This window comes from Coregonus clupeaformis, chromosome 20, assembly GCF_020615455.1.
Source record: "Coregonus clupeaformis isolate EN_2021a chromosome 20, ASM2061545v1, whole genome shotgun sequence".
NCBI classification, from domain to species: Eukaryota; Metazoa; Chordata; class Actinopteri; order Salmoniformes; family Salmonidae; genus Coregonus; species Coregonus clupeaformis.
In genome coordinates this window covers 12,894,179-12,919,248 of record NC_059211.1, presented here as the reverse complement: position 1 = coordinate 12,919,248, position 25,070 = coordinate 12,894,179, and the positions used below count along the sequence as shown (strand labels likewise).

Genomic DNA, 25,070 nt, shown 5'->3' with positions numbered 1-25,070 from the left:
CCGTTTCTGTCTTTGATTGTACTCCAATTTATGTAATCTCGCGCCAAATTCTCGGAAGACAAGAGACCCTAGTTTCGCGCGCTGAGGCTAAACTCCGGTCACAGTTTTGATTGACAGGCATTATAGCCCCTCAGAGAGAAACTCAGAAGTGGTAATAGCCAATAGTGAAACTAAGATTTTTTGGCAGGCGGGGAAACACACCGTTGAAGATTCTTATTGATTCAGTCGCCTAAAAGCAGTCTATACAGAGGAGTTGTGTACGGATTACTAAACGTCATTTAATTATTTGCATTTGGAAGAAAAAACAGGTAATATAATGTTTCTACTTCGGCAAGTTTGGTATTTTAAAAGTTGCTGGCTAGCTGAAACTTGGCACAGTGAATAAGCTAGCTAACGTTAACTTTGCTAACATTTGGGAGGGTGAATTCGAAATATTCCAGCTAACGTTAATTTCCCTCGACAAAGTTTACATGCTTAACATTACTCACTAGGTACGTGTCAGTGTGATCAATTTAACAGTATTTCATTTGGTTACCTAGCGAGCAACTTCAACTCCAATTTATTAGCTACTAATCTTAGCTATGTTGTAGCGTTATGTAGCTGCTGTAGCTAGGCTAATGTAACGTGGTGTGCTGTCAATGTCGATTACCACACATCGACTAAAGTAGTGTGATTTAATCAGGCTGTAATACACAATTAATTGGTACGTGTATAGCTAGTTACAGCCTGAAACTAATGCCTGAAATCGTAAATGTTTCCTACAAGCCAGAATGTTGAATAAAATCACATTTCAACTCAGTTCTAACATTACCGGTTGTCTGTGCGGTTTGTCCTTGCTTCAACTGCTCGAAATCTGAGACAAAATATCCACAGGAAAAAAGTATTCTTTACGCAACTTTTTAGATAGCCTGTAGGTACAGTATCGTTATATGGTTTGGCACCGAGGTAGCCAGCAGTTCGGATCCGCTTCCTTACAGCTGCACTAGGGTCGGACAGGCTTTGTGGAATTCAGCTCCATCTACATCGATTTTCCTAAGATCAAAACTTAAACAAATGTTAATTATGAAATGCTTATCTTGTACCTATGTTTGTCCACTGTAGTTGAGTGCCTTTGTTTGTTTGCTGAAATCCATACCCTTTTCAATAAACGTTAGTCCAATACAACCACTAAGGGCTCTACAGTGCTACCATTTTGGTCGCAAATGCACCTAAATATTTTCCTGTACTACCTGGAATGTTTATTTGGGAGCACCAGTGCTCCAGGGGGGAAAAACGATTTTGTAATTGCTGGCAATTTTATATTATTAATACCTCAAAAAAATAATGTATCTGCTCCTACATTTCTTTTTTCTACTACATTTTCAGCTTAGGAGCACATGTGCTTCTTGTAAAAAAAAATGTCAGCATAGAGCCCTGCATCTGTTTCCCTGTTGCGATTCAATTGGCACATGCTCATTTGCGCTGAATTCCACAAAGCCTGGTCTGTGCTCCACTCAGTTGAGTTCATCAATCTTACTTCACCGTGGAGTTTAGTGGCTAGTTTTATATTGGATATTTGGGTTTTTTTCTTGTCAAAGGCAATTTAACCAAGCATGCCATGAATATTGTATATTCTGAATGGGGATGATGGAGAACGATCAACACCTTTTTTTATTTATTAATCTATACAAAAATCTAAAATTCACACAGATGTTGCATTGTTTTCCATCCCCGATTCAGAATATACCATTTTCATTGTCATGCTTGGTTCAGTAGCTATTGATGAGAAGGAACCGAATATCCAATACAAAATTAATTTTACCTCAGTGCCAACCTGAACCATATACCTACTGGCCCTCTTAAAAAGTCGGGCAATAATACTTTCCTGTAGATATTTTGAGCAGCTAAAGATCAAACTGCACAGACAACTGGTAGAGTAATTTTATTCGACGTTCTGGCTTGTAAGGAACACAATTTTACAGGCATTCGTTTCAGGCTGTATATACCAATTAATTGTGTATTAGAGCCTGATTTAATCAGACTTGATGTGTGGGTGCTAGCAGCTTCTAGCTAGTTAGCTTCTGAATTGCAATGGCTACCCATTAGCTGTTAGGTAGAATGATTAGCTAATTTAGTTATAACTTCCTAAGATGGCTAGGTAGCTATTGCAAAATAGTTTGTTTACGATAGCTATGGAGATATTACTTGCTGATTTTAATGTTCACTTGTATAGCTAGCTACGCCAATAGGCAGGTAGCATAGCGGTTAAGAGCTGGTTTGAATCCCTGAGCAGGCAAGGTGTAAAAATCTGCCCTTGAGTAAGGCAGATCTGAACAACAACAACTGCACCCTGGACGCTGACATGGATGTCAATTAAGGCAGCCCCCCACACCTCTGATTCAGAGGGTTTGGGTTAAATGCGGAAGACACATTTCGGTTGAATGCATTCAGTTGTGCAACGGACTAGGTTTTCCCTAACCAGCCGAGAAAGCAAATGGCACGCTTTCTTGAAGCATGCATTCAATCCCCTGGTTGAGATATTGAAATAACTAGCTACAATAACTAGCTAGCTACTTGTAAATTGTTTCCCCAATAGTGTTTTATTATTAACTTGTAGCTAGCTAACAAGTCAAAGTATACTGGTCAAGTAGCTTGCTAACATAAGTACAGCCACTACAATGTGTATCCAGGGTGGGAAATTAACTTTTTGGTCCACCAGCCACTGGAAGGTAGATCAAAATAAAAAAACATGTTGAACCAAAACTCACACTAACGGATGAGCCTCCTTTCTAATGTTTGTAAAACAAGAAATGTATTTCTAGTAAGAAGTAATGTGGTGTATAGCTTAATTTCATTCTTGTGGCCTGCGACAAAAAAAAATACATTTTGTTATAATATTTATTTTGATGTTTTTTTATTTTACCCCTATTTCTCCCCAATTCCGTGATATCCAATTGGTAGTTAGTCTTGTCCCATCGCTGCAACTGCCCTACGGACTCGGGAGAGCCAATGGTCGAGAGCCATGCGTCTTCCGAAACACGACCCTGCCAAGCCGCACTGCTCACTTAACCCGGAAGCCAGCCGCAATGTGTTGGAGGAAACACCGTCCAACTGGTGACTGATGTCAGCTTACAGGCGCCCTGCCCGCCACAAGGAGTCGCTAGAGCGTGATGGGACAAGGACATCCCGGCCGGCCAAACCCTCCCCTAAACTGGATTACGCTGGGCCAATTGTGCGCCGCCTCATGGGTCTCCCGGTCACGGCCGGCTTTGACACAGCCTGGGATCGAACCTTGGGCTGTATTGATGTCTGCGCCACTCGGGAGGCCCCGTGACCTGCGTCTTTTAACCAATGTATGTTAAAATAGTCGAAACAGTTCTACAACTGAACATCAAGAATCAACAAAGTGCCTGCCCTGCCACAAATTGCTGAGTGATATGGCTAATTATTATAGTTCAGGGCTCTACGCTGACGTTTTTCAAGGAGTACGAGAACGAGCTGTGGCTCAAAGCAGCCTCAAACGTTTTCAGTCAGACATTCACGCTTGCCATACGGAGTTGAACTATCTAACCAACATTTTGAATTGAATAACATTGCTTGTGAACTTCAGAGTTGTAACAATTTGACGCTTTAGTTAAAGGCATGTACAAGCGCATATCCTACTAGTAGTAGCAGGGCATAAAATTAACTCCCGCCAAATGCAGGTAGATTTAGGTATCGGCGTGTAAGAATGTATATTTCACCAGCCACGTTGGCGGGTGGTGAAGTGCAAGTATTAAATTTGCTAATTAAAAAGTCAAGTATGAGCATGTGCGAGTTAGTGTTTGAAAAATGCTGCAGTAGCTGTTTTCAAAGTATTTCTGCTGTTTTTGTTTCATAGCTGCTAATGGCACAAAGAAATACAAATCCTATAACCCAACTGGCGCAGTAACGCTGCCTGGCAGGGGAGCTGTGCGCACTGAGTGAAGTGCTGATTCATTTTTGGAGGCATAAAAGTTGGTCTAATTTACTCAAGTTTACAAAGTGGAACTTTATCCTTATGTTTATTGGCTATTTACCTTGTTTTGTTCACAAGCTAGTTTGTTTTTCAACGTTAGTCTGTTGCTTCAACTGATAGCGAAGAGACGCCCTACTCTGATCCCAAATCTCAGACTCGAGTGGCCCGTTACCGCAGTAACCCCCTGCCCTTAAAAGGGCAACTTAATATTGTCTCTGATATTTTGGTTAAAAGACTTGGGTCACAAAAAAATGAATCAAATGTAGCAATATACCACATTCCTTATTAATACATTTCTTGTTTTAGAAACATTTACAAAGCTTGGTCATCTGTTTGTGTTTTTTTTATGTAACTATGGCAAAAAAAAATGGGCTGGTAAAAGATCTGCGTGGCTGGTAGAATGTCTTTTATATATATATATATATATACACTACCATTCAAAAGTTTGGGGTCACTTAGAAATGTCCTTGTTTTTGAAAAAAAAGCTTTTTTTGGTCTATTTTTAAAATAACATAATTGATCAGAAAGTAAGTGTAGACATTGTTAATGTTGTAAATGGCTATTGTAGCTGGAAGCGGCTAATTTTGAATGGTGTATCTACATAGGCGGACAGAGGCCCATTATCAGCAACCATCAGTCCTGTGTTCCAATGGCACGTTGTGTTTGCTAATCCAAGTTTATCATTTTAAAAAGGCTAATTGATCATTAGAAAACCCTTTAGCAATTATGTTAGCACAGCTGAAAACTGTTGTGCTGATTTAAAGAAGCAATAAATCCAGCCTTCTTGAGACTAGTTAAGTATCTGGAGCATCAGCAATTGTGGGTTCGATTACAGGCTCAAAATGGCCAGAAACGACTTTCTTCTGAAATTCGTCAGTCTATTCTTGTTCTGAGAAATGAAGGCCATTCCATGCGAGAAATTGCCAAGAAACTGAAGATCTCGTACAACGCTGTGTACTACTCCCTTCACAGAACAGCACAACCTGGTTCTAACCAGAATAGAAAGAGGAGTGGGAGGCCCCGGTGCACAACTGAGCAAGAGGACAAATACATTAGTGTCTAGTTTGAGAAACAGATGCCTCACAGGTCCTCAACTGGCAGCTTCATTAAATAGTACCCGCAAAACACCAGTCTCAACGTCAACAGTGAAGAGGCGACTCTGGGATGATGACCTTCTAGGCAGAGTTGCAAAGAAAAAGCCATATCTCAGACTGGCCAATAAAAATAAAAGATTAAGATGGGCAAAAGAACAGACACTGGACAGAGGAATATTGGAAAAAAAAGTGTTATGGACAGACAAATCAGAGTTTGAGGTGTTCAGATCACAAAGAAGAACATTTGTGAGATGCAGACCAAATGAAAAGATGCTGGAGGAGTGCTTGATGCCATCTGTCAAGCATGGTGGAGGCATTGTGATGGTCTGGGGTTGCTTTGGTGGTGGTAAAGTGGGAGATTTGTACAGGGTTAAAGGGATCTTGAAGAAGGAAGGCTATCACTCCATTTTGCAACGCCATGCCATACCCTGTGGACGGTGCTTGATTGGAGCCAATTTCCTCCTACAACAGGACAATGACCCAATGCACAGCTCCAAACTATGCAATAACTATTTAGGGAAGAAGCAGTCAGCTGGTATTCGGTCTATAATGGAGTGGCCAGCACAGTCACCGGATCTCAACCTTATTGAGCTGTTGTGGGAGCAGCTTGACCGTATGGTACATAAGAATTGCCAATCCAATTTGTGGGAGTTGCTTCAGGAAGCATGGGGTGAAATCTCTTCAGATTACCTCAACAAATTGACAACTAGAATGTCAAAGGTCTGCAAGGCTGTAATTGCTGCAAATGGAGCATTCTTTGAAGGACACTATTTCTATTAAAAATCACTTTCTAACCTTGTCAATGACTACATTTGCTATATTTCCTATTCAAACTAATTTCATGTATGTTTTCATGAAAAACAAGGACATTTCTAAGTGACCCCAAACTTTTGAACGGTAGTGTATTTTTTTCATCTACCTGCCACAGTGGCTGGTGTACCAAAACTTTTATTTAAGGCCCTGAGTTAGTCATCGCTCCTGCTCAAGTCTACACATTCTGGGTGATGCGAAACAACGTAATTTCACTGGCTTCTTCTCTGGCGAGCTCTCATCAGCAATAGTAATGGTGACTTTTTGTAGGCACAAACTTCGCCATGGCTCGTTGGTCAAATCTTATGGGGAAATTAATGTTTTTGTTAAATGCTGAAAATAAGGTCTGTGGTAAACACCGGCTTAGATCTTATAGGTTTTGTACAATGAGAATCCTCATCAGCTAGTGTCACATTTTGTGAATTATGACGCATTTATGTAATCAAAACAAGCACAAAGGCTTCATAAAGGTCATGTTAACTGACTGATATCTCAGAACAAAACCTATAAAACTAAGCATGTGTTAACCCCAGAACTTATTTTCTGAATTTATTCCAAAACTCCCATTTCCTCATTCATTTACCCCATAGGAATAGCTGAACGAACCAGAGGTAACTAATATCTGTATTTTTAGGACTACAAGTTGGTGAGCATTTCACATTCTCAAAACTTTTCTTTGCACACCTCCTACTACGAGCGTTGAAGATTTTGTGCCGATAAAATCAAACGTTTGAAAATATCGGGACGGCTCAAAGACTGGATCGGTAGCCCTCAGATTGCGTCTCTGACCCGCTAACATTAAACAAGCGTCTGTGATTGCTGTGCCCCGAGTAGGAAACACGGGGATTTTGTTTTCCGATTTTAACTTGTCCTGGTAATCTAAATCGGGGCCAAAATCGTGTAGTGTACGCCGAACCTAGCTTATATTCAAGTTTTGAGTCGATAGTTATGTTTAGCAGGGTAAACTTATTTTGATATCATAATCTGTCACAGCACGTTTTTGTACTCATTCAGCATGTTATATATAAGAAAAATATTTAATTACAGTACCATTTGGACATTTTCATGTTCAAAGTATATTCCTTAAACCTAAGTTAAATGATGCTGTCGCTGCTTCCCGTTGACAAGACATTTTGATAAATAGCCCAATGTCAAACAGTTTAACGTGTCCAAATCAATAACCAATATGTAGAAAGAAAATATATTGAAACAAAATGTACTGTCTACACATACAGTACATGTAATGGTTACACCTTATGAACTGCAAACGCACCAAAAACCCTGTTTTGACAAGTGCCAATAAATCTCTTATCGATTGGGGGGACTACACTACTGAAAAATCACACGGCATCTGGGAATAATATGTATATCACTGGTTGAAGACAGCCAGCTACATTTTGGATTGTTGCATTTTGTTTCAAGTGGGTAGCCAACACGGAAAGGTCAACGCAACACTATTTTCTTAATCACTCATTGATATCACGTTGAACTCCAATAGTCCCCTGTAGCTCAGTTGGTAGAGCATGGCGCTTGCCATGCCAGGGTTGTGGGTTCGTTTCCCACGGGGGGCCAGTACGAAAATGTATGCACTCACTAACTGTAAGTCGCTCTGGATAAGAGCATCTGCTAAATGACTAACATGTAATGTAAAATGGGGCAAGAATGTGGGGTGTAGGTACTGTTTAAAAGGGGTTTGCCTTCATTTGAAAGATGACTAAACATGTGAGGAGTGGCCAATTTTTTTTTTTTTGTTTCTTCTAGCCACAGGGGTCTGAAATCCCACTACAGACTGTGTATAACAAGCTGGTACTAAATCAAAGATATTGATCTGTTTTTAAGCAATAGGTTTTGGTCATCACGATCTTACAAACTTTAATACCAACATCACCAATCTGAGTTAAAAAGGATGTGTATTTCCTGTAACTCTTGTGGTGAAAACGTTAGTCTGTGTAATATAGTAACACGTTCTGTCCACCAATTATTATACTATATTTATATATAACATTCATAAGATCAATTATTACATTACTATTTAGGATGATAGTAAATGAAGCACACTCACAGATTTTTACAACAATGACTTCTATTTCTCAATACTTTAACCATTGAGAGAGTTAAATGCTCCTAAACACAATTTAACCAGGCACTCTAGACAAGAGCTTACATAGTGACTGCATCAGCCTGAACCTTTGACATCCCTTAAAGGCGCTGCATGGTCAATCCGAAGTCTGCATTGGCCATGCAGCATTTACGGTGATACAGCCTCTGCAGAAGTCAGGGTATTCATACTTCTTGCATTTCACGCAGCAGCGCAGAGCTGTCAAGGAAGTGAGTTTGTGTTTATACACGACCTCCCGCCCCCACCTACCGTCAACCAATCATGTCAATGCGGCGCTATACGGAGCCCTCTGCATTGTTACAAAATTTGAGAGGTGCACAGAGATGCGGTACGGCGCTTGAGTTTGGCCTCTGCATGTCTCCGGAGGCTCCACAATTGCGTCACACCCTCCATACGAAGCCTCCGACCACATTTTTGGATCAAGCATAAATGGTCTCTTACCATGTTAAAATGTGTTGAAACAGTGCGCTTAACACATTGTCAGGAAGTGAAGCCACATTGTTTGATACAAGCGCTGCCTTCGCGCCTGGATGGGGTTGCAGTAGCTGCATTTTAAAAGGGTTAGGATTGGCTTAGTAACCCAGTTTCCCGCGCTATATTAAAATCAGCATGGCTTGAATGTTGTGTTTTGCCTTGTCTTTGTGAATGGGAATTGAAATGACTTGAAGTCTTTCTTTAATGACATTGATTATTTATCCACTTGATCAATGGTATTAATCAATAGTTGGCACAGTAATACAGTACTCAAAGGAAAGAAGTGGAGAAACATTGAACCACACTGCTCTTTCAACTCGACTGTATCAGGTGCCATGCTGCTGTTAACCCACAGTTTGGCTCCCTTTTGCACAGGGCAGCTGCAATGTGGATTCAAGTGCGCACCATGGATGGCAAGGAGACCCATCGGATTGACTCACTGTCCAAACTCACCAAGGTGGATGAGCTGCGCCTCAAGATCTCTGAGCTCTTCAAGGTTGAGCCAGAAAGGCAGAGGCTCTTTTACCGGGGCAAGCAGGTGGGGCAGATGGATTCTTCTGTTGCAATTCAGTTACAACAGGGTTGCTGAGGACCTTACTAATCATGTCTGAATATATATGTTCTGTTTCTGATCCCAGATGGAGGACATCCACACCATCTTTGATTACAACGTGGGGCTGAACGATATAGTGCAGCTGCTTGTTAGACAGGCTGCGCCCCCTGCTGCTGTCCTCAAGAGCAAGGACAAAGAAGCCGAGCTGTCTGACTCTGACTCTGGCTGTGGCTCGGCTCAGAGCGAGTCGGACAAGAGCTCGACCCACTGGGAGACAGAGGTGCAGGCAGCTGGCACCTCGGCCCAAGCCGACACACCAGACCTGGTCGACCCGGGATTTGGCTTTTACAAGGTAAACGTGGGGAACGTCTCTAAATGGATGAATATTTGCTGTACTGGTATCATTTGATGGGGTGAAAGGATGCTTTTAACTGGATAAATCTAAAATGGTAAATCTGCTTCAATATTGTGGCGCATTCTTGAATTGCCGTTGAATACAATAGAAGCAGGCTTAATTTTAAGTTGCAATACAGATTATTTTAAATCCGTGACAGTAGCATTGTATGGTTCACTTTACAGTATCATTTTTTAAATTTATTTTTTTCAGATTAATGAGTTTGTTGACGCCAGAGACTTGAACATGGGCGCCTGGTTTGAGGCCCAGATTGTGAACATTACAAAGACCACAAAGACACCTGGAGAGGAAGAGGGCTCTGATTCTAAACCCGGCGAAGAGGAAGTTATTCACTACCATGTCAAATATGAAGAGTGAGAACTTCCTCATGCATTCCATATTTCAAAGATCTGATTGGAGACATTATGCCTCATTGGTGACAGTGTTTTGACCGTCACCCTCAATGAACATGTATAGAAAAACAATTGAATGTCCGTGTGGAAGGTATTGCTGTCTATCGATGAGCTGGACCAATGGGGGCATTGCTTTTTGGCGCCAGGGTGTCAATACCACAGGGTACCACTTGGTTTCCGTATCCGCGGCAGAACACTATTTGTTCCATTTCCGTCTCCTACTCTGACTTTTTATGTATTGCTTTTTTTGAATGCAGTACCACTCCATCCAGGTCTTTCCTGATAATAGTATATGGAAAAAATAATGTACAATTCCATAACACTGCAATTGGCAAATAAATACATATTTGTGCTTGATAATTTGCAACTTGCCCTTCCACATTGTATTGCTTGCAAGTGTAAGAACCGGAGGAACATTGAATTGAACGATGACTCGTATTACTCAATGTGTTTCCAGCAGTCAAGGCTCTCAGAATTTAAACACTTATTTGACCCGCTTCTGTTCTCCGATATGTCAATCATCTTACAAAAGCCCCATTATGTAGGAAGCACCTGCTGTGTATCTGGGCTGAATACTGACACTGCCTCTGTCTGTGTGGTCTCTCTCTAGCTACCCAGAGAACGGCGTGGTGCCGCTGCAGTCCAAGGATGTGCGCCCACGCGCTCGCACAGTCTACCAATGGCACCAGCTGGAGGCGGGCATGGTGGTCATGGTAAACTTCAACCCAGACGAACCCAAGGAGCGCGGCTACTGGTATGACGCCCAGATCCAGAAGAAGAGGGAGACGCGCACTGTGCACGAGATCCATGCCAAAATACTGCTTGGGTAATATATGTTAGTCTCAGCTGTAAGCCCCCCCTTAAATGTTCATACCATGATGGTTATGGCATTAAAGGAGTTCAGTGACTCATCTGATTGAATGGTGTGTTCTATTGATTTGTTGAAATGCATTGATGACTTGTTATACATTATTGATCTACACAGTATGGGTTGTACTTTAGTATTATGTTAATGTCAAAGTTTTGCCATTTGTTTTGCATATTAGGACCATGAAGGGTATACTAAGAGCTCATGTTTATTTCAGGGTTGCCGGTGACTCCCTGAACGACTGTCGCATCATGTTCTTGACTGAGATCTACAAAATCGAGGAGCCTGGCGCCTTGGATGGATCTGGAGCGGGATCTGATAGCCCATTGAAAAGTAAGTTGGAGCTGTTTGCAGGGCTTTAAATAAAATGTAATTGGTAGCAATTTAAAGTTAGGAGACTTAAATGTATTGAGATACAGCCTATATTGGGCCTATAAGAATTCAAGCTACTTTTGAAGCCCTAGAGACTAATGTAATCCTGTAAAGACATGTTTATTATAAAAGCTAAAATGTTGCTACAAATACCTGTCATTGAGATATACAAAGTAATTTGTGGAATATTAGGTTTCTACAATGTGTAAAAAATAAGTATTTCCTATTGAGATGCATTAAATTGTTCACTGTCTAAGTCAGGGGTGTCAAACTAATTTTAGCTCAGGGGCCACATGGAGGAAAATCTATTCCCAAGTGGGCCGGACCGGAAAAATCATGGTGTATATATAACTTAAAAACAACAACTTCAGATTGTTTTCTTTGTTTTAATACGAACAACATAAAGCTGGAGCCTGAGGACAGTGTGTCCAAAATAGTACAAGCACAACATCACTATTAATCATAAAACACGTCAAGTTTATTTGAAAATTCTAAAGAAAAAGAACACAAACACACAATGCCTCAGTGATTAACAGAACTGTTTCACAGATCACAGAACTATATCAGGGTGTCATTTCTCAGGCAGAAATGTAGATAAAAATAATGAAATCCTGTTCCCCAAACAAGTGCAAGAACCACAGAGTCAAGAATAGGTTAAATATACAAATAAATTTAAAAACAATAGCACATCAACATAAAAACATATAAACATAAATCTGAAAGCGTTGCTCAAACTCCCGTAACAGTCCCGTTATTTTATCTTTGAACCGCTTCATGTCTGCCACATGTTGGGTCGCGCACACATTTTTCAGACCGGGGAAGTGAGCTGCATCACCACCGGCAAGTTGCGTCTCCCACAATGACAGCTTCAACTTGAAAGAACGTATGCTGTCATAATACTGCGTGACAACTTTGTTGCGCCCTTGCAGCTGTTTGTTCAAGTTATTCAGGTGCTCTGTAACATCCACCATAAATGCAAGGTCCGGCATCCATTCTGCGGAATGAAATTCTAACACTGGTTTGCCCTTTTCTTCCATGAACTGTTCAATTTCTCTCGTAAATCAAAGAAACGCCTCAGCACAGCACCTCGGCTTAACCATCTTACCTCAGTGTGGTATGGCAGGCCATAGATGTGGTCTTTCTCTCTGAGAAGGCTGTCAAACTGACGGTGATTCAGGCTTCTGGATCGGATGAAATTAACAGTTTGGATGACCACCTTCATGACGTTATCCATCTTTAATGACTTGCAACACAAAGCCTCCTGGTGCAAAATACAGTGAAAAGTCAAAATCACGTCCTCCATTTGCAGATTGCACTTTCTCTCTGAACTTTGTCACAACGCCTGCTTTTTTCCCGATCATTGAGGGCGCACCATCTGTAGCCAGGCTGACAGCGCGGGACCAGTCCACTCCGACCCTGTCCAGCGCGCCGACGAGTGCGGTAAAAATATCAGCTGCTGTCGTTGTATCTGTCATCGGCACCAACTCCACGAACTCCTCGGTGACGGTCAATGTGTCATCAACTCCGCGGATGAAAAAATGGCCAGTTGTGCAACATCTGTAATGTCCGTGCTTTCATCAATTGCAACCGAAAACACAAATGACTTTACTTTTTGCTTCAATTGGCTGTCCAAATCCACTGAAAGATCGGAAATCCTGTCTGCAACTGTATCTTGTCAGGCTGATATTTGCAAAAGCCTGCCGCTTTTCAGGGCACACAATCTCCGCTGCCTTCATCATGCATGTTTTTACAAATTCACCCTCACTAAATGGTTTTGAAGCCACTGCGATTTCATTAGCAATGAGGTAGCTAGCTTTCACTGCAGCGTCACTGATGTCTCGGCTGTGAGTAAACAGACTGCTGTTTCTTCAGACCCGCCAACAGTTCATTCACCTTCTCTCATCTCCGCTGTCCTTGAAAGTTGTCATATTTGTCGGCATGAAGACTCACATAGTGGCGACAAAGGTTATATTCTTTCAGCACTGCAACATGCTCTGAACACACCAAACATACAGCTTTCCCATTCAATTCCGTGATTTAAATAGGATGACCATTTTTCTTGGAACACTCTGCACTCTGCGTCCACTTTTCTCTTTTTTGACAGAGACATATTGGGGCAATGAGGGTGCCAAAGCACATAATGTTAAAAGTAGAAGCCGTAATAAATATTGCGGGCAAAACAAAGTAGCTCATTGGCTGCACGTGCTTGACCTACTTGCTCTGCCCCGGTATAAACAGTTTGCTTGCTTAACACAATTGCTATTGCGCCATCCAGTGGACGCAATTGGAACAGCAGTTTATTTTATTGAAAAATTGCAGCACATTTTTATACTTAAATTTATTAATTTTTTTAAAATCATTTCGCGGGCCGGATTAAACCCGTTTGCGGGCCTGATCCGGCCCGCGGGCCGTACGTTTGACACCCCTGGTCTAAGTGTAAATTTGAGTGAAGAAATGCAAGAGATCTGTCTGCTTGCTATGATCATTGATCTCCTGAAAAGAAGCAATGGCTGAATCCCAAATCATCCCCTTTCCCTTCCCCTCGGCCCTCCATTTGCGCGTTCACTCGCACCTCCGCCATATGCACTAGTGTCATATGTTAGAAAACGACAAGACACTATTGTTACCATAGAAACTCTGTTATTAATGTAAACTAGGTTCATGATGCATAAGATGAATGTTAGTTGCTATGGCTGCACACCAACCTCTTAGTGGTTTGCAAAGTACTTACCATATTTTGTATGCTTATGTGGATACATCCAATACACTGGTGCAGCTCTTACAGGAGGGGTTACAGTACCCATTTTAACGTTTTTAAGTAAAAGGGCTGACGTTCTCTTTGCTCCTGCTCTCTCCAGGGTCAAACGGACCCGAGTGCAAACACTGCAAAGACGACCCCAAGAAGAACTGCCGCTGGTGCAACTGCCATGTGTGCGGCGTGAAGCAGGACCCGGACAAGCAGCTGCTGTGTGACGAGTGTGACATGGCCTTCCACATCTACTGCCTCAACCCCCCACTGACCAGCCTCCCCGATGACGACGACTGGTTAGTATAGACCCATTTCCCTGCCGCGTTTTGAAAAGTTGCATAGCAGTGGATACAATCACATGCAACTTCAAAAGCAGCTTGTGCAAGTAACATGTAATAATAATAATAATATGCCATTTAGCAGACGCTTTTATCCAAAGCGACTTACAGTCATGCGTGCATACATTTTTTTTGTGTATGGGTGGTCCCGGGGATCGAACCCACTACCTTGGCGTTACAAGCGCCGTGCTCTACCAGCTGAGCTACAGAGGACCACTCAGATGGTTATCGTCTATGTCGCAAAGTCATCAGATAATTTGATTATCTAGCAAGGTTAAATATCACAAATGGAGCTAGATAAAGCCAGAAGAATAATTGTTGAACCTCGCTATAGCCATCAGTCTTAGGTGTTTTCATGGTCATCGCTCACTCACTGTTAAAGGAACAATCCACTCAACAACTTTTGGTATTTGTTTCATTCGTCCACTGTTGATACAGTCCCAAAATGTTTGCATGTCAGCAATCAAGTTTTCAAGATGTAGAACTTTCAAAATGCAAATTGTCATAGCTAGTGTGACGCGTTTTGCATCTTATGATGCAAAACTCATCATACCGGCTGTATTTCTGCCTACTTGAACGGCAATGGCTCAAATGAAAACATGAAAAGACCCTGGGAATCGATAGAACATCGCTGAGAGATTCACAAAAACGATATAACATTCAAAATGCATCATACTGTGACACTTTGTGTATTATGAAAGTTCTGTATCTTAAACTTGATTGCTGACATGCAAAACATTTTGGAACTATCAACCGTGGACTAATGAAACTAATACCTAAAGAGTTTTTGAGTGGAATCTTTAAGTTTGTCAAGGTCCCCTGTAGCAGGATCGCATAAGCGATCCTGCTACAGAGCATTTTGGTACAGGGATGCGCGCGCATCACTCGTACTTGACGTCTGTTTGTAAACACACACATTGGTCTATACTACAGTACTGCTGTCTGGGCTGGTATTCTGTCCGTCTGGCCATTGTCCGCTTCTAGAGCTGCTTATGTGATGGTCTTAGTCATACCAATGTGTCAGATGGCACTTAAACTGTTTTTAATTGGAGTTTGAGGTGAGCATGTGATGGTTTCTTCAAGCTGTTTTGATTTGGCCATTTTGAGTTGATCATTCAGTTGAGTGGCTTTCTATCGTGAGCACAAGTTCATGGTGTACTGTACAAATGACTTGAACATTTCTGTCAGATCTCTTTGCACAGAGAACACCCACGGATGCTTGTGTAGCTCTCCCTGGTCTCCATATCTGTGCTACAGTGAAGTGTGGTCTGTTACCTCTGCATTGGGGGAGCTGCCTTCTCTCCTACATGTATTCAGCGGACCAGCACAACTCTTTCCCATGCCACTGTTAACTCTCTACATGTGTGATGCAGTGGTTTTGTATTGCATCACACATTTTGGCTGTTCTGTTGTTGCCTGCTTGTTCTGATCTGTATTTATTTAAATCCCGCTAGGTATTGTCCCGAGTGCCGCAACGATGCCAGTGAGGTGGTGCTAGCAGGAGAAAAACTCAAGGACAGCAAGAAGAAATCCAAGATGGCGTCCGCCAGCTCAACCAGCCAGAGGGACTGGGGAAAGGTAAGCGCATTGAGAAATGGGGCAGGGGAGGGTGTACCTCTTAGTGGAAAAAGTACAGTGGCCGTGTCCGAATAACTGTACTTGCGCTCTAAATAGTAGGCATTTTGGGAATGCAAAAAATAACGTTTTTATAATATGTGACATTTTCTGAAATGTATTATGCTTTAAATGCCAGGTTGTCGTGCACATTTAGGCTTTTCATCTAGTCGAATTCGTTGCACTCTCTTCAGGAAGAGAATCCTCTTGAGACCCATGTGTCTGACAACAGCTGAGGGGACGCGCTATGCCAAATTGCACGAATGGAGGGAATAAACGCAATTCCACATTAATGACTCATTCTCAGTAGGATGAGCTTAGAATGCTGATATTTGTTGTGTACTCCCTTTTTTTACTAAACAGTATGTTCTAAATAATGTTGTACAATTAGTATACAGTTTAAGTAAGTAGGCAAGCTAGATTTAAGACATGGCCACTGTCACGCTTCTAAACCGTACATCGATTTGTTGTTAGTTGAGTACATTCTTGTGTTTTTACACTACATCTTCTCCTATCAGGGCATGGCTTGTGTTGGCCGAAGCAAGCAGTGCACCATCGTCCCTTCCAACCACTACGGCCCTGTCCCTGGCGTCCCCGTCGGAAGTATTTGGAAGTTCAGGGTCCAGGTGATTTGTCTTCTTTTTGCAATAGGCTGAAGAGGAAAGCGATAACTGCAGTCCTTTTTTGGATAATGTACTCAAAGAAATTCTAACATCATTTGACCATGTTGAAATATACTTTTTACATTATTTTTCAATGACTAGGTCCTGGTAGGTTGTCCGCTGACATTTTCGCTCCTCTATTTTTGTTTTGGCAGGTGAGTGAGTCTGGTTGCCACAGGCCACATGTTGCTGGGATCCACGGGAGAAGCAACGATGGAGCTTACTCCCTAGTGCTGGCTGGGGGCTATGAAGACGACCAGGTATTTAGACTATCTTCCATATTGCACATCGCAGGAGGCTGCCGAGGGGAGGACGGCTCATAATAAGGGCGTGAATGGAATGTTATTAAACACATGGAATGGTATTAAACACGTTTTTTTGATACCATTCAATTTATTCCATTCAAGCCATTACTATGAGCCCGTCCTCTCCAATTAAGGTTCCACCGGCCGCCTGTGGTGCACGTCATGTACATCTATTACAAGCCCCCCCCCCATCCCAACAAAATAGCTGCAGGGTTGGAACACTAAGCATGAATGGTCACTGTACTAATGCTGGTTTTCAATTGGTCCCAGGATGACGGCAACGAGTTCACCTACACCGGCTCTGGAGGGCGCGATCTGTCTGGCAACAAGAGGACAGCCGAACAGTCGTGTGATCAGAAGCTCACCAATATGAACAGGTTAGTGAGCAAAACGAATCAGATCTTTTTGCACAGAGAACACCCACGGATGCTTGTGTAGCTCTCCCTGGTCTCCATATCTGTGCTACAGTGAAGTGTGGTCTGTTACCTCTGCATTGGGGGAGCTGTCTTCTCTCCTACATGTATTCAGCGGACCAGCACAACTCTTTCCCATGCCACTATTAACTCTCTACATGTGTGATGCAGTGGTTTTGTATGAGGGGGAAATTGGTGATATGCAGAAGGCCGGGCTTATTGGCTTTGCATGTCTATGCCTCTTTTGAGCACTGGTTTGTGACTGTTTTTAACAATCGTGACTTGTTCTAGCAATTCCCCTTTTATTGAATCGCTAGAACTCTAAATTATTCAAATAGGACATCTTATGTTTAAACTGTGAGTGTGTGTGTGATTTATTTGATTATTCACTGCAGTCCACAATTTGATTCTCATTTGAATTAACCAATCTTAATTTGCCTGTGACCCAGGGCTCTGGCTCTGAACTGCAACGCATCGGTGAACGAGAAGGACGGGGCCACTGCAAAAGACTGGAAGGCAGGCAAGCCGGTCAGGGTGGTGCGCAGCTCCAAGGGCCGCAAACACAGCAAGTTCAGCCCGGAAGACGGCAACAGATACGACGGAATCTACAAGGTGGGAATTCTTGTTTTTTATGTTTCATGTGAAATTAGGTTCCATTAGGCTTGGGCGTTATACTGGGGTATTTGGAAAAAAACACAGGATGGTTTTTCAATACCGTCAACTATTTATTTGAAGTTTTTCAATAAATGTGAATATTTGTAGCTACTTTTTAAGTTAATACCTGCAGTCAACTTGTGCAATACGTTTTTGAGATAATGCAGATTGCGTTCTTAATTTCACCTGTCACATTATGAAGCTTACCGTAGTTCCCCAGAACAGTTGAGCCAGTCACGTGTTTGTAAATAGCACGGCGGGAGCTGGTGAGTCCATAGCATTCTATATCCATCGGCGAGTCTGTTGTGCGGCGCACATGAGGTGAAGTTGCACTTGAATGCAATTCACTACTAAATGTTTTCAATCATATCTTATGGCTTTCTGCCAGAAGTCAAAGAGCTCTGGATTTCTTCCCTGTGCTTCCAACTGTCACGAGAATTTCTATCTCTAATTAATCAAACGTAATGCTCTGAATAATTCCCAGAGGGTGTAAATTCTCTGGTTTAATCATGAATTAAACAAAGGTCCGCAACCAGCAAGAATGATCTGTATTTTTAATCATGGAGAGCTCTGGCGCCAAAAAACATACATACAGCTTTTATACCCCTTGACACACAAAGGCACTTTGCTCCGCCCACCTTTAAACCGTTTCTTAGTCCCCTTCACCCTGGAATGCTTTCTCAACCGTTTCTAACTCCTCCCCCTCTGTTAGTGGGTTGACACTACATTATAACTCTTACACCGTTCACACATTTATACTGTATTTGGGGTGAAATCCTTTAGTCATTATTCTTAAAATACAAATTAATCTATCACCAACTAGTGTTTTTATTTTTTTGCTGTCTTCAGAACCGCATGCATCAGAATTTGTATTAATTTGCACAATTTCTCTCATTCACTTTAGTTGTAAATGTCCACGCATTTAGCTAACAGCGTCTGTGATTTCACAATTAGTTAGCATATTTTGTTAGCATTCTGGTAAAGATCCCAATGGGCTCTTCTTGCATTTTTTAGCCCCCTTGTGTGCTATGCCGGTAATACCGTAAATCCCGGGATGAGAAAAGGACTATGAAAATCGGGATACCGCCCAAGCCTAGGTTCCATATGGTCCTCTGTAATGTAACCCTATTAGCAATTTACAAGCCTGTTTCCATTATGTCTTATCTCTGCATTAGTCACACATTAATACCAAGTGTAAATGGGGTCTCCGTTCCATGCGGACTATTCAAAATGCCCGCCTCTTTTCCAGGTGGTGAAATACTGGCCAGAGAAGGGCAAGTCCGGCTTCCTCGTCTGGAGGTATCTTCTCAAGCGAAATGACGACGAGCCAGCGCCATGGACCCGGGACGGCAAGGAACGCATCAAGAAACTGGGACTCACCATGCAGGTAAAGTGACATGGATCATCCTGTAAAATGTCCAGTATGAAGGTTTTTTTGTCGACCTGACCAAATTCACATAGAAATGTGAGTTATAGATCTGTCACTCTCAATGATAGCAAGTCTTAATGTTTATTTATTTTTTTAAAGCAAGTCTATGTGGAGGATCTGTTTTTGTGCGCTGTTAAGTTTTGCGTTTTTTGTCTTTCGGTTTTGTACACCAGCTGAAAATACGATATATTGGGTTTTTGAAAAGAGACATCACAATACTTAGATACCGATATGTATTGCGATTCGATATTGTGATTTGATGTTCAAAACATATTTATTATTAGGTTCACCCATCTTAGTACTGGGTCGGACCCCCCTTTTGCCTCCAGAGCAGCCTGAATTCTTCAGGGCATTCTAGAAGGTGTCTGAAATGTTCCACAGGGATGTTGGTCCATGCTGATGCTATGGCATCACAGTTGCTGCAGATTGGACGGCAGTACATGCATGCTGTGAACATCTCATCCCAAATATGCTCTATTGGGTTTAGGTCTGGGGACTGCTCAGGCCACTCAAGTAAACTGAACTCGCAGTCATGTTCCAGGCAACATTTTTCCGCTCCTCAATTGTCCAGTGTTGGTGATCGCGTGCACACTGGAGCCGCCGCTTCTTGTTTTTAGCTGATAGGAGTGGAACCCGTTGTGGTCGTCTGCTGCAATAGCCCATCCGTGAGAAGGATCAAGTTGTGCGTTCCAAGATGCCGTTTTGAACACCACTGTTGTACTGCGCCGTTATTTGTCTGTTTGTGGCCCACCTGTTAACTTGCACGACTTTTGCCCTTCTCCTTCGACCTCTCTCATCAACGAGCTGTTTTTGCCCACAGGACTGCCGCTGACCGGATGTTTTTTGTTTGTCGCACCATTCTTTGGTAAACCCTAGACACTGTCGTGCATGAAAAGCCCAGGAGGGTGGCCATTTCTGAGACGCTGGATCCGGCGCGCCTGGCACAGACGATCAAACCACGCTCAGTCTCTTAGGTCACTCGTTTTGTCCATTCTTGTGTTTAATCGAACAGCTAACTATTTAAAAAGATGGAGAACAAGCTATATGATGAAAAATACAGGAGTTTTGGCGCAGGTACAGCTGACTAGCGCTAGCTAATGCTACCTAGCTTTTTATTTCTAACGAATTGGAGTCAAATCAATATAATATCGTCAAAATAATAACTATGTAACTCTAGAATTTAAATATTTGTTTCATCACTACTACACAGCGGTTTAGATTGGTTTAGACTAGAGACTCATGGTACATGCATTGCTTGTTTTGTGACTAACTGAAATTAGGTGAACATGAGAGAATTTTCGCAGCCAGGTAATGACAGAGCAATTTCTACATATTGTGCCTTTTTATTAACTAGCTCAGGTGATTATGCAGTTTATGCGTTTGTTTTGAGGAATATATTTGGTTTCAGTATCCTGAAGGCTATCTGGAGGCCCAGGCTGCCAAGGGGAAGGAGAAGGAGAACAAGGAGAAAGAGAACGAGGAGGTAACTGAAACACCCACCAAAGGGAAGCGGAAAAGAAAGTCTCAGTCTAATGGTGAGTGACTTCAAAGTAGCTCTAGAATAGCTTTAACCACACAACACTGGTAGCTTTCAGATTTCCAACTGAGAATACAGCTGCAAATTGCTAATTTAACAGGCTGTTCTCACCTTTCTAATCAATTATTACATTTACATTTACGTCATTTAGCAGACTCTCTGGTTGTATTGACCCTGGATTAAGATTAAATGTGTTCTTAATTTCACCAGAGTGTCAGAAGACATGTGGTCTTTTGTTGCAGAAGCTGAAGAGAAGTCGTCGCCAGCCAAGCGCACTCCCAAGAAGATGAAGGTAGAGGCTTACAAACTGACCAAAGAACAGAAGGCCTGGATCAAGGATGACGAGCCCAACAGGAAGGTGTGGGACGAAGCCATGGAGTCTCTGGCCCTTGGCCCGGTAAGAGAAGCCTTTCCAGATTTCACACTATTGGAATTGATGCTGATGCAAAGCCAATGGGTCTTGAAGTGACCATCTGAACTAGGGTTATCGCGATACTACTATACCAGATTTTCCTTAACAAAGCAATCTAAACTCTATGGTTCTTTTTTCAAATCTACTTTGTGAAAGATTGTGTGCTATAGCTTGCAAAATAAACACGTGACTGGGTGACAAAAAGGCTGTTTTTTTCCATCATTAGGACTGTTTTCCTCAAGAAATTAAGTCTGCTTAGTTTCCTTTTCTTCCTAGTATTGTGATACTGGTATCCTTACAACCCTAATCTGAACCTTAGAATGCAGCAAGCATTGGTGTTGTTGAAATGCTGTTTTTTTTTCAATTGTCTTCATCACTACACCAATATAAAAACAAATATATATATATATATGCTTAGGTGGTGTATAGACATGGATCATCCTGTAAAATGTCCAATACGTAACGTTTTGGGTGACGTGACCAAATTCGCATGGAAATGTGTTATGGATCTGTCATTCTCATTGAAAGTGAGTCTAATAAGCGGTAGATCTGTTCTATGTGCGCTATTTCTATGCTTCCCGTTCTTAAGTTTCCTTTTTGCGTATTTTACTTTCTGTTTTGTACACCAGCTGAAAATACGATAACTTTGGTAATGGAACATATATTTCACAGCAGTTTAGATGGTGTACAATGATTCTCTACACCAGGGGTCTCCAAACTTTTCTATCATGAGAGCTACTTTTTTTTTTTTTATTACATGTCACAAGCTACAATGTATTTTTATAGCTTTTAAATAGGCACATTCTTCTCTTCTCACCTGTAACTCATCCCCAGATCCTTGGTGTACAAGAGATTTTTTTCTGTTAATATACCTGGTAAAATAATGGTTAATAAACAATATTTGGCCTGACTGGCCCCATAAATCTCTTGATTTTATTTTTCCTGGTTTGGGATTATTATTACAATTATTCATAGAGAAACAATGTAAATGTATGTTCTGAGTCCATGTCAATGCTTAAATCGCATTAGAAGACAATTTGAGGTCTGGAAAAACTAACAAATTTGGATTTGAGTAATTCCCCATTTAATTGCGCATTTAGAAAGAGGAATGTGTTGGTCTAGCGACGTTTCTGTTGGGCCTACTGCTGCATCACGTCATGGCAGAGTTTGTAAAACAATGGCCACCCAGTTGATACAAATAATCATAAAATAGTTCTGTCAGGTAAGCCTACTTTGCAGTTAACATTTAATTTGAAAGGTTTTTGGGGAAAGTCTACCCACAAGACTGTTATCATTGCTAACTGGCTACATAAGGAGTGATAAACGCGCACACCAAACAGACATACAGTGGCAATATCACTGGAAATGTATTTGCAGATACTGTTACGGGTAGCTTTTTTTAAGCCAATAGTGGCTAACCAGGGGTGGGATAATGTCAATGTGGGTTTGGAAAGTAGCCGGGAGCTTTATGTATATGACAGTTTGTGATGGAACAAATGGGGGAGAAAAATACATCTACTTTCAGAAACGCTTGGCAAGCTACTCAAAGGTGGATCTACCTATTCGAGACCCCTGCTCTACACTATACTTGCTTGTTTTGTCACAAACTGAAATTAGGCAAACTATTAGAATTATAGCAACCAGGAAATGGCATGCATTAAGACTTAGAATCTTTTTTTGAATGTCCATATCAATCTCCTCACTTACCATGGTTTGGGTACTAGGTACTTAACAGTTACTTTTGCTTTTCCAGAAATTCCTGAACAAAGTTGAGGAGGTTTTCTTGTGTATATGCTGCCAAGAAGTGGTATTTCAACCTATCACCACCGAGTGCCAACACAATGTCTGCAGGGTAAGTTGATCTTCTTTGCTAGCCTTGCACTGAGATTTTGCCTTTCCATCCATTGAGCGCAAGAAAAATTGAGCAAGGTATTGAAAGGTGCATTTTTCATTTATTTTAGGAATGCCTTCAGCGGTCTTTCAAGGCAGAGGTGTACTCTTGCCCAGCATGCAGGCACGATCTGGGCAAAAACAACCCAATGACTGTCAACAAACCCCTCCAAGCCATTCTCAACCAGTTCTTCCCAGGATACAGCAGTGGACGGTGATAACTTGTTCCAGCTGCTTGACCAGCATGGGGAGTACATGAACTATGAGGGCAGTTAAGCAGTACAGGCAAAAAAAGTAACTTTTCTTAATATATTTAGCAAATGTAAAACGCAGTCTGTTTGGTGGCTGAAATGCCACCTCAACTTCTCCGGTCCTATTTGTAACGAACTGTAGCTATGAAACTGCCTTGATCAAATGTATCTGTAACGTTCTTCTGTTAACAATGCATTATAACTTGACTTGCCAAAATCAAGTTGAATTCCTTCAAGCACATGCAGTTTTTTAAGATGTCTACAATATGTATACTTAGCAGAACATTTTGGAAAAGCAGATGTTAATCAATTGCATACATTTGTATTTAGGAAACACTCTTTATAGAATGTACATTTTATATTCTAAGTTTTATGTCCAATAGTACTGTCCCTAGCTCGTGTATTTTATAAGTGAAGCACAACTGATAAATCCGTTACAACCCCATTTTGAGAAAATGTCCTCCATATCCCGGGCTTGAGTTAATGTCCTGATCTTAGATTGTGCCTGCCATTACTCAATGGCTTGTTTTACATGTAGCCACTGCTTGACGGTGTAATGTAGCATCGGGCGTTGCTGCATCCACAACGACTTGTGCTTCAGTACATGGCTGTGGGCTATAGTAGAAGGAATTATGGGTTTGGATTTGATATTGAACCTCAAATATTATTTTATTTTGTATTAAAATGATTTAGTTATGGTGATGTGATCATTTTAGGTGTTGAATTAACAATCCGGTAACGTACTTACTTTAAAATGAATGTGTTTACTCTTTAAGAAACCTTTTTTTTTCATTTATTTTACCATGTGTTATCTGATGGAGTTGCTGAACATTTGATTTTAAATTTGAGCAGAGCAAAAATACTCCACAGAAACGTATACCTTTTCACTAATCTATAAAATTGTTGATTTTTCTATTGTTCCAATTTTGTAGTTATTATCCACTAATTGTAAAATGTATTTCACCTTAACCCTTTAACTGCTGTCTAAGCACAAGGTTTCCATCTGAACAAACCCAAAGATGTAAAACGTGTAACCATTGTAGGGTTGCGCACAATACCCTGTTTAGGTGTTCCATGAAACACTTTGATTTAAGGCAGGGCTGTGGAAAACTTAAACATATAGCTCTGTTGAACTTCACCCTAGTTGTTCAACAGAAATATTTAATATCCAGAAATTTAATTTAACTCAATTTCATATTTCTGTGTGTTTTATTGCTAAATGAATGCCAGTGGCTGCAGATGTTAGTAATACCTCAAATATTTACAACATTTGCATAGACTGGAAATGTATATTTTCAAATTGTGTATATTTTTACCACTTGTTTTTGTAGTTTTAGAAGTAACTTCCTTGCACATGTTTTCCCAAGTGCAGAATTTCCCAATAAATCTTAATACTTTTTTAAATAATAAAAATAGCTAAATTGAAATGTAACTGAAATATAAAGAATGTAAATGGTGCCTTTTGTTCAATGTTATGATTACTGTCTTTTTTTTTTTTTTACAATAAGAATTGCATAGAGAATTCAGAATGTCCATTTGAAACTGCTTGTTTGTTATACTGCCATGTATTACAATACATTCTTGTTGGCACGCATTGCCTGGCTGAAATCCATAGGTTTTCGCTACCATTATTAAAAGTATGTACACGTCTTTCTTATTTAATTTTTTTCAAAGGATGCTGCACTGTTCCTAATAAAATGGCTACATTTGGATCAATTGTACATTTCTTCAGAGAAGCACCGT

At 41.2% G+C, this 25,070-nt stretch overlaps 1 protein-coding gene and 2 non-coding genes across 5 annotated transcripts; all 3 read left to right on the top strand.

The window, feature by feature from the left end:
- The first annotated feature begins 201 nt into the window (after positions 1-201).
- Positions 202-25,039, top strand: LOC121533758 (E3 ubiquitin-protein ligase UHRF1-like). 3 transcript variants are annotated; one of them, XM_041839974.2, is made up of 17 exons: positions 202-308; positions 8,854-9,011; positions 9,112-9,378; positions 9,634-9,794; positions 10,444-10,659; positions 10,919-11,034; positions 13,932-14,118; positions 15,615-15,738; positions 16,293-16,400; positions 16,592-16,696; positions 17,012-17,118; positions 17,604-17,766; positions 19,058-19,195; positions 20,646-20,772; positions 20,987-21,171; positions 22,940-23,038; positions 23,148-25,039. In XM_041839974.2, exons 2-17 carry the CDS (start codon positions 8,859-8,861, stop codon positions 23,292-23,294), a joined length of 2,403 nt encoding a protein of 800 aa, XP_041695908.2. In that variant the 5' UTR covers positions 202-308; positions 8,854-8,858; the 3' UTR covers positions 23,295-25,039. The 3 variants fall into 3 exon arrangements, with proteins under 3 accessions (XP_041695908.2, XP_041695909.2, XP_041695907.2); XM_041839975.2 differs by having other exon boundaries at positions 8,849-9,011; positions 21,017-21,171; XM_041839973.2 differs by having other exon boundaries at positions 8,849-9,011.
- On the top strand, positions 15,355-15,492 carry LOC121534386. The gene has a single exon (XR_005994617.1). It is a non-coding gene; the product is annotated as a small nucleolar RNA SNORA22 (small nucleolar RNA).
- On the top strand, positions 17,147-17,284 carry LOC121534385. The gene has a single exon (XR_005994616.1). It is a non-coding gene; the product is annotated as a small nucleolar RNA SNORA22 (small nucleolar RNA).
- Positions 25,040-25,070: the final 31 nt, after the last annotated feature.

Bases quoted from the DNA above. Each gene is read 5' to 3' on its own strand.
- LOC121533758 (XM_041839974.2), top strand. From the start codon at position 8,859: ATGTGGATTCAAGTGCGCACCATGGATGGCAAGGAGACCCATCGGATT. The intron at 19,196-20,645 runs GTAAAGTGACAT...ATTTGGTTTCAG, and splicing joins AACTGGGACTCACCATGCAG to TATCCTGAAGGCTATCTGGA. The intron at 20,773-20,986 runs GTGAGTGACTTC...ATTTCACCAGAG, and splicing joins AAGAAAGTCTCAGTCTAATG to TGTCAGAAGACATGTGGTCT.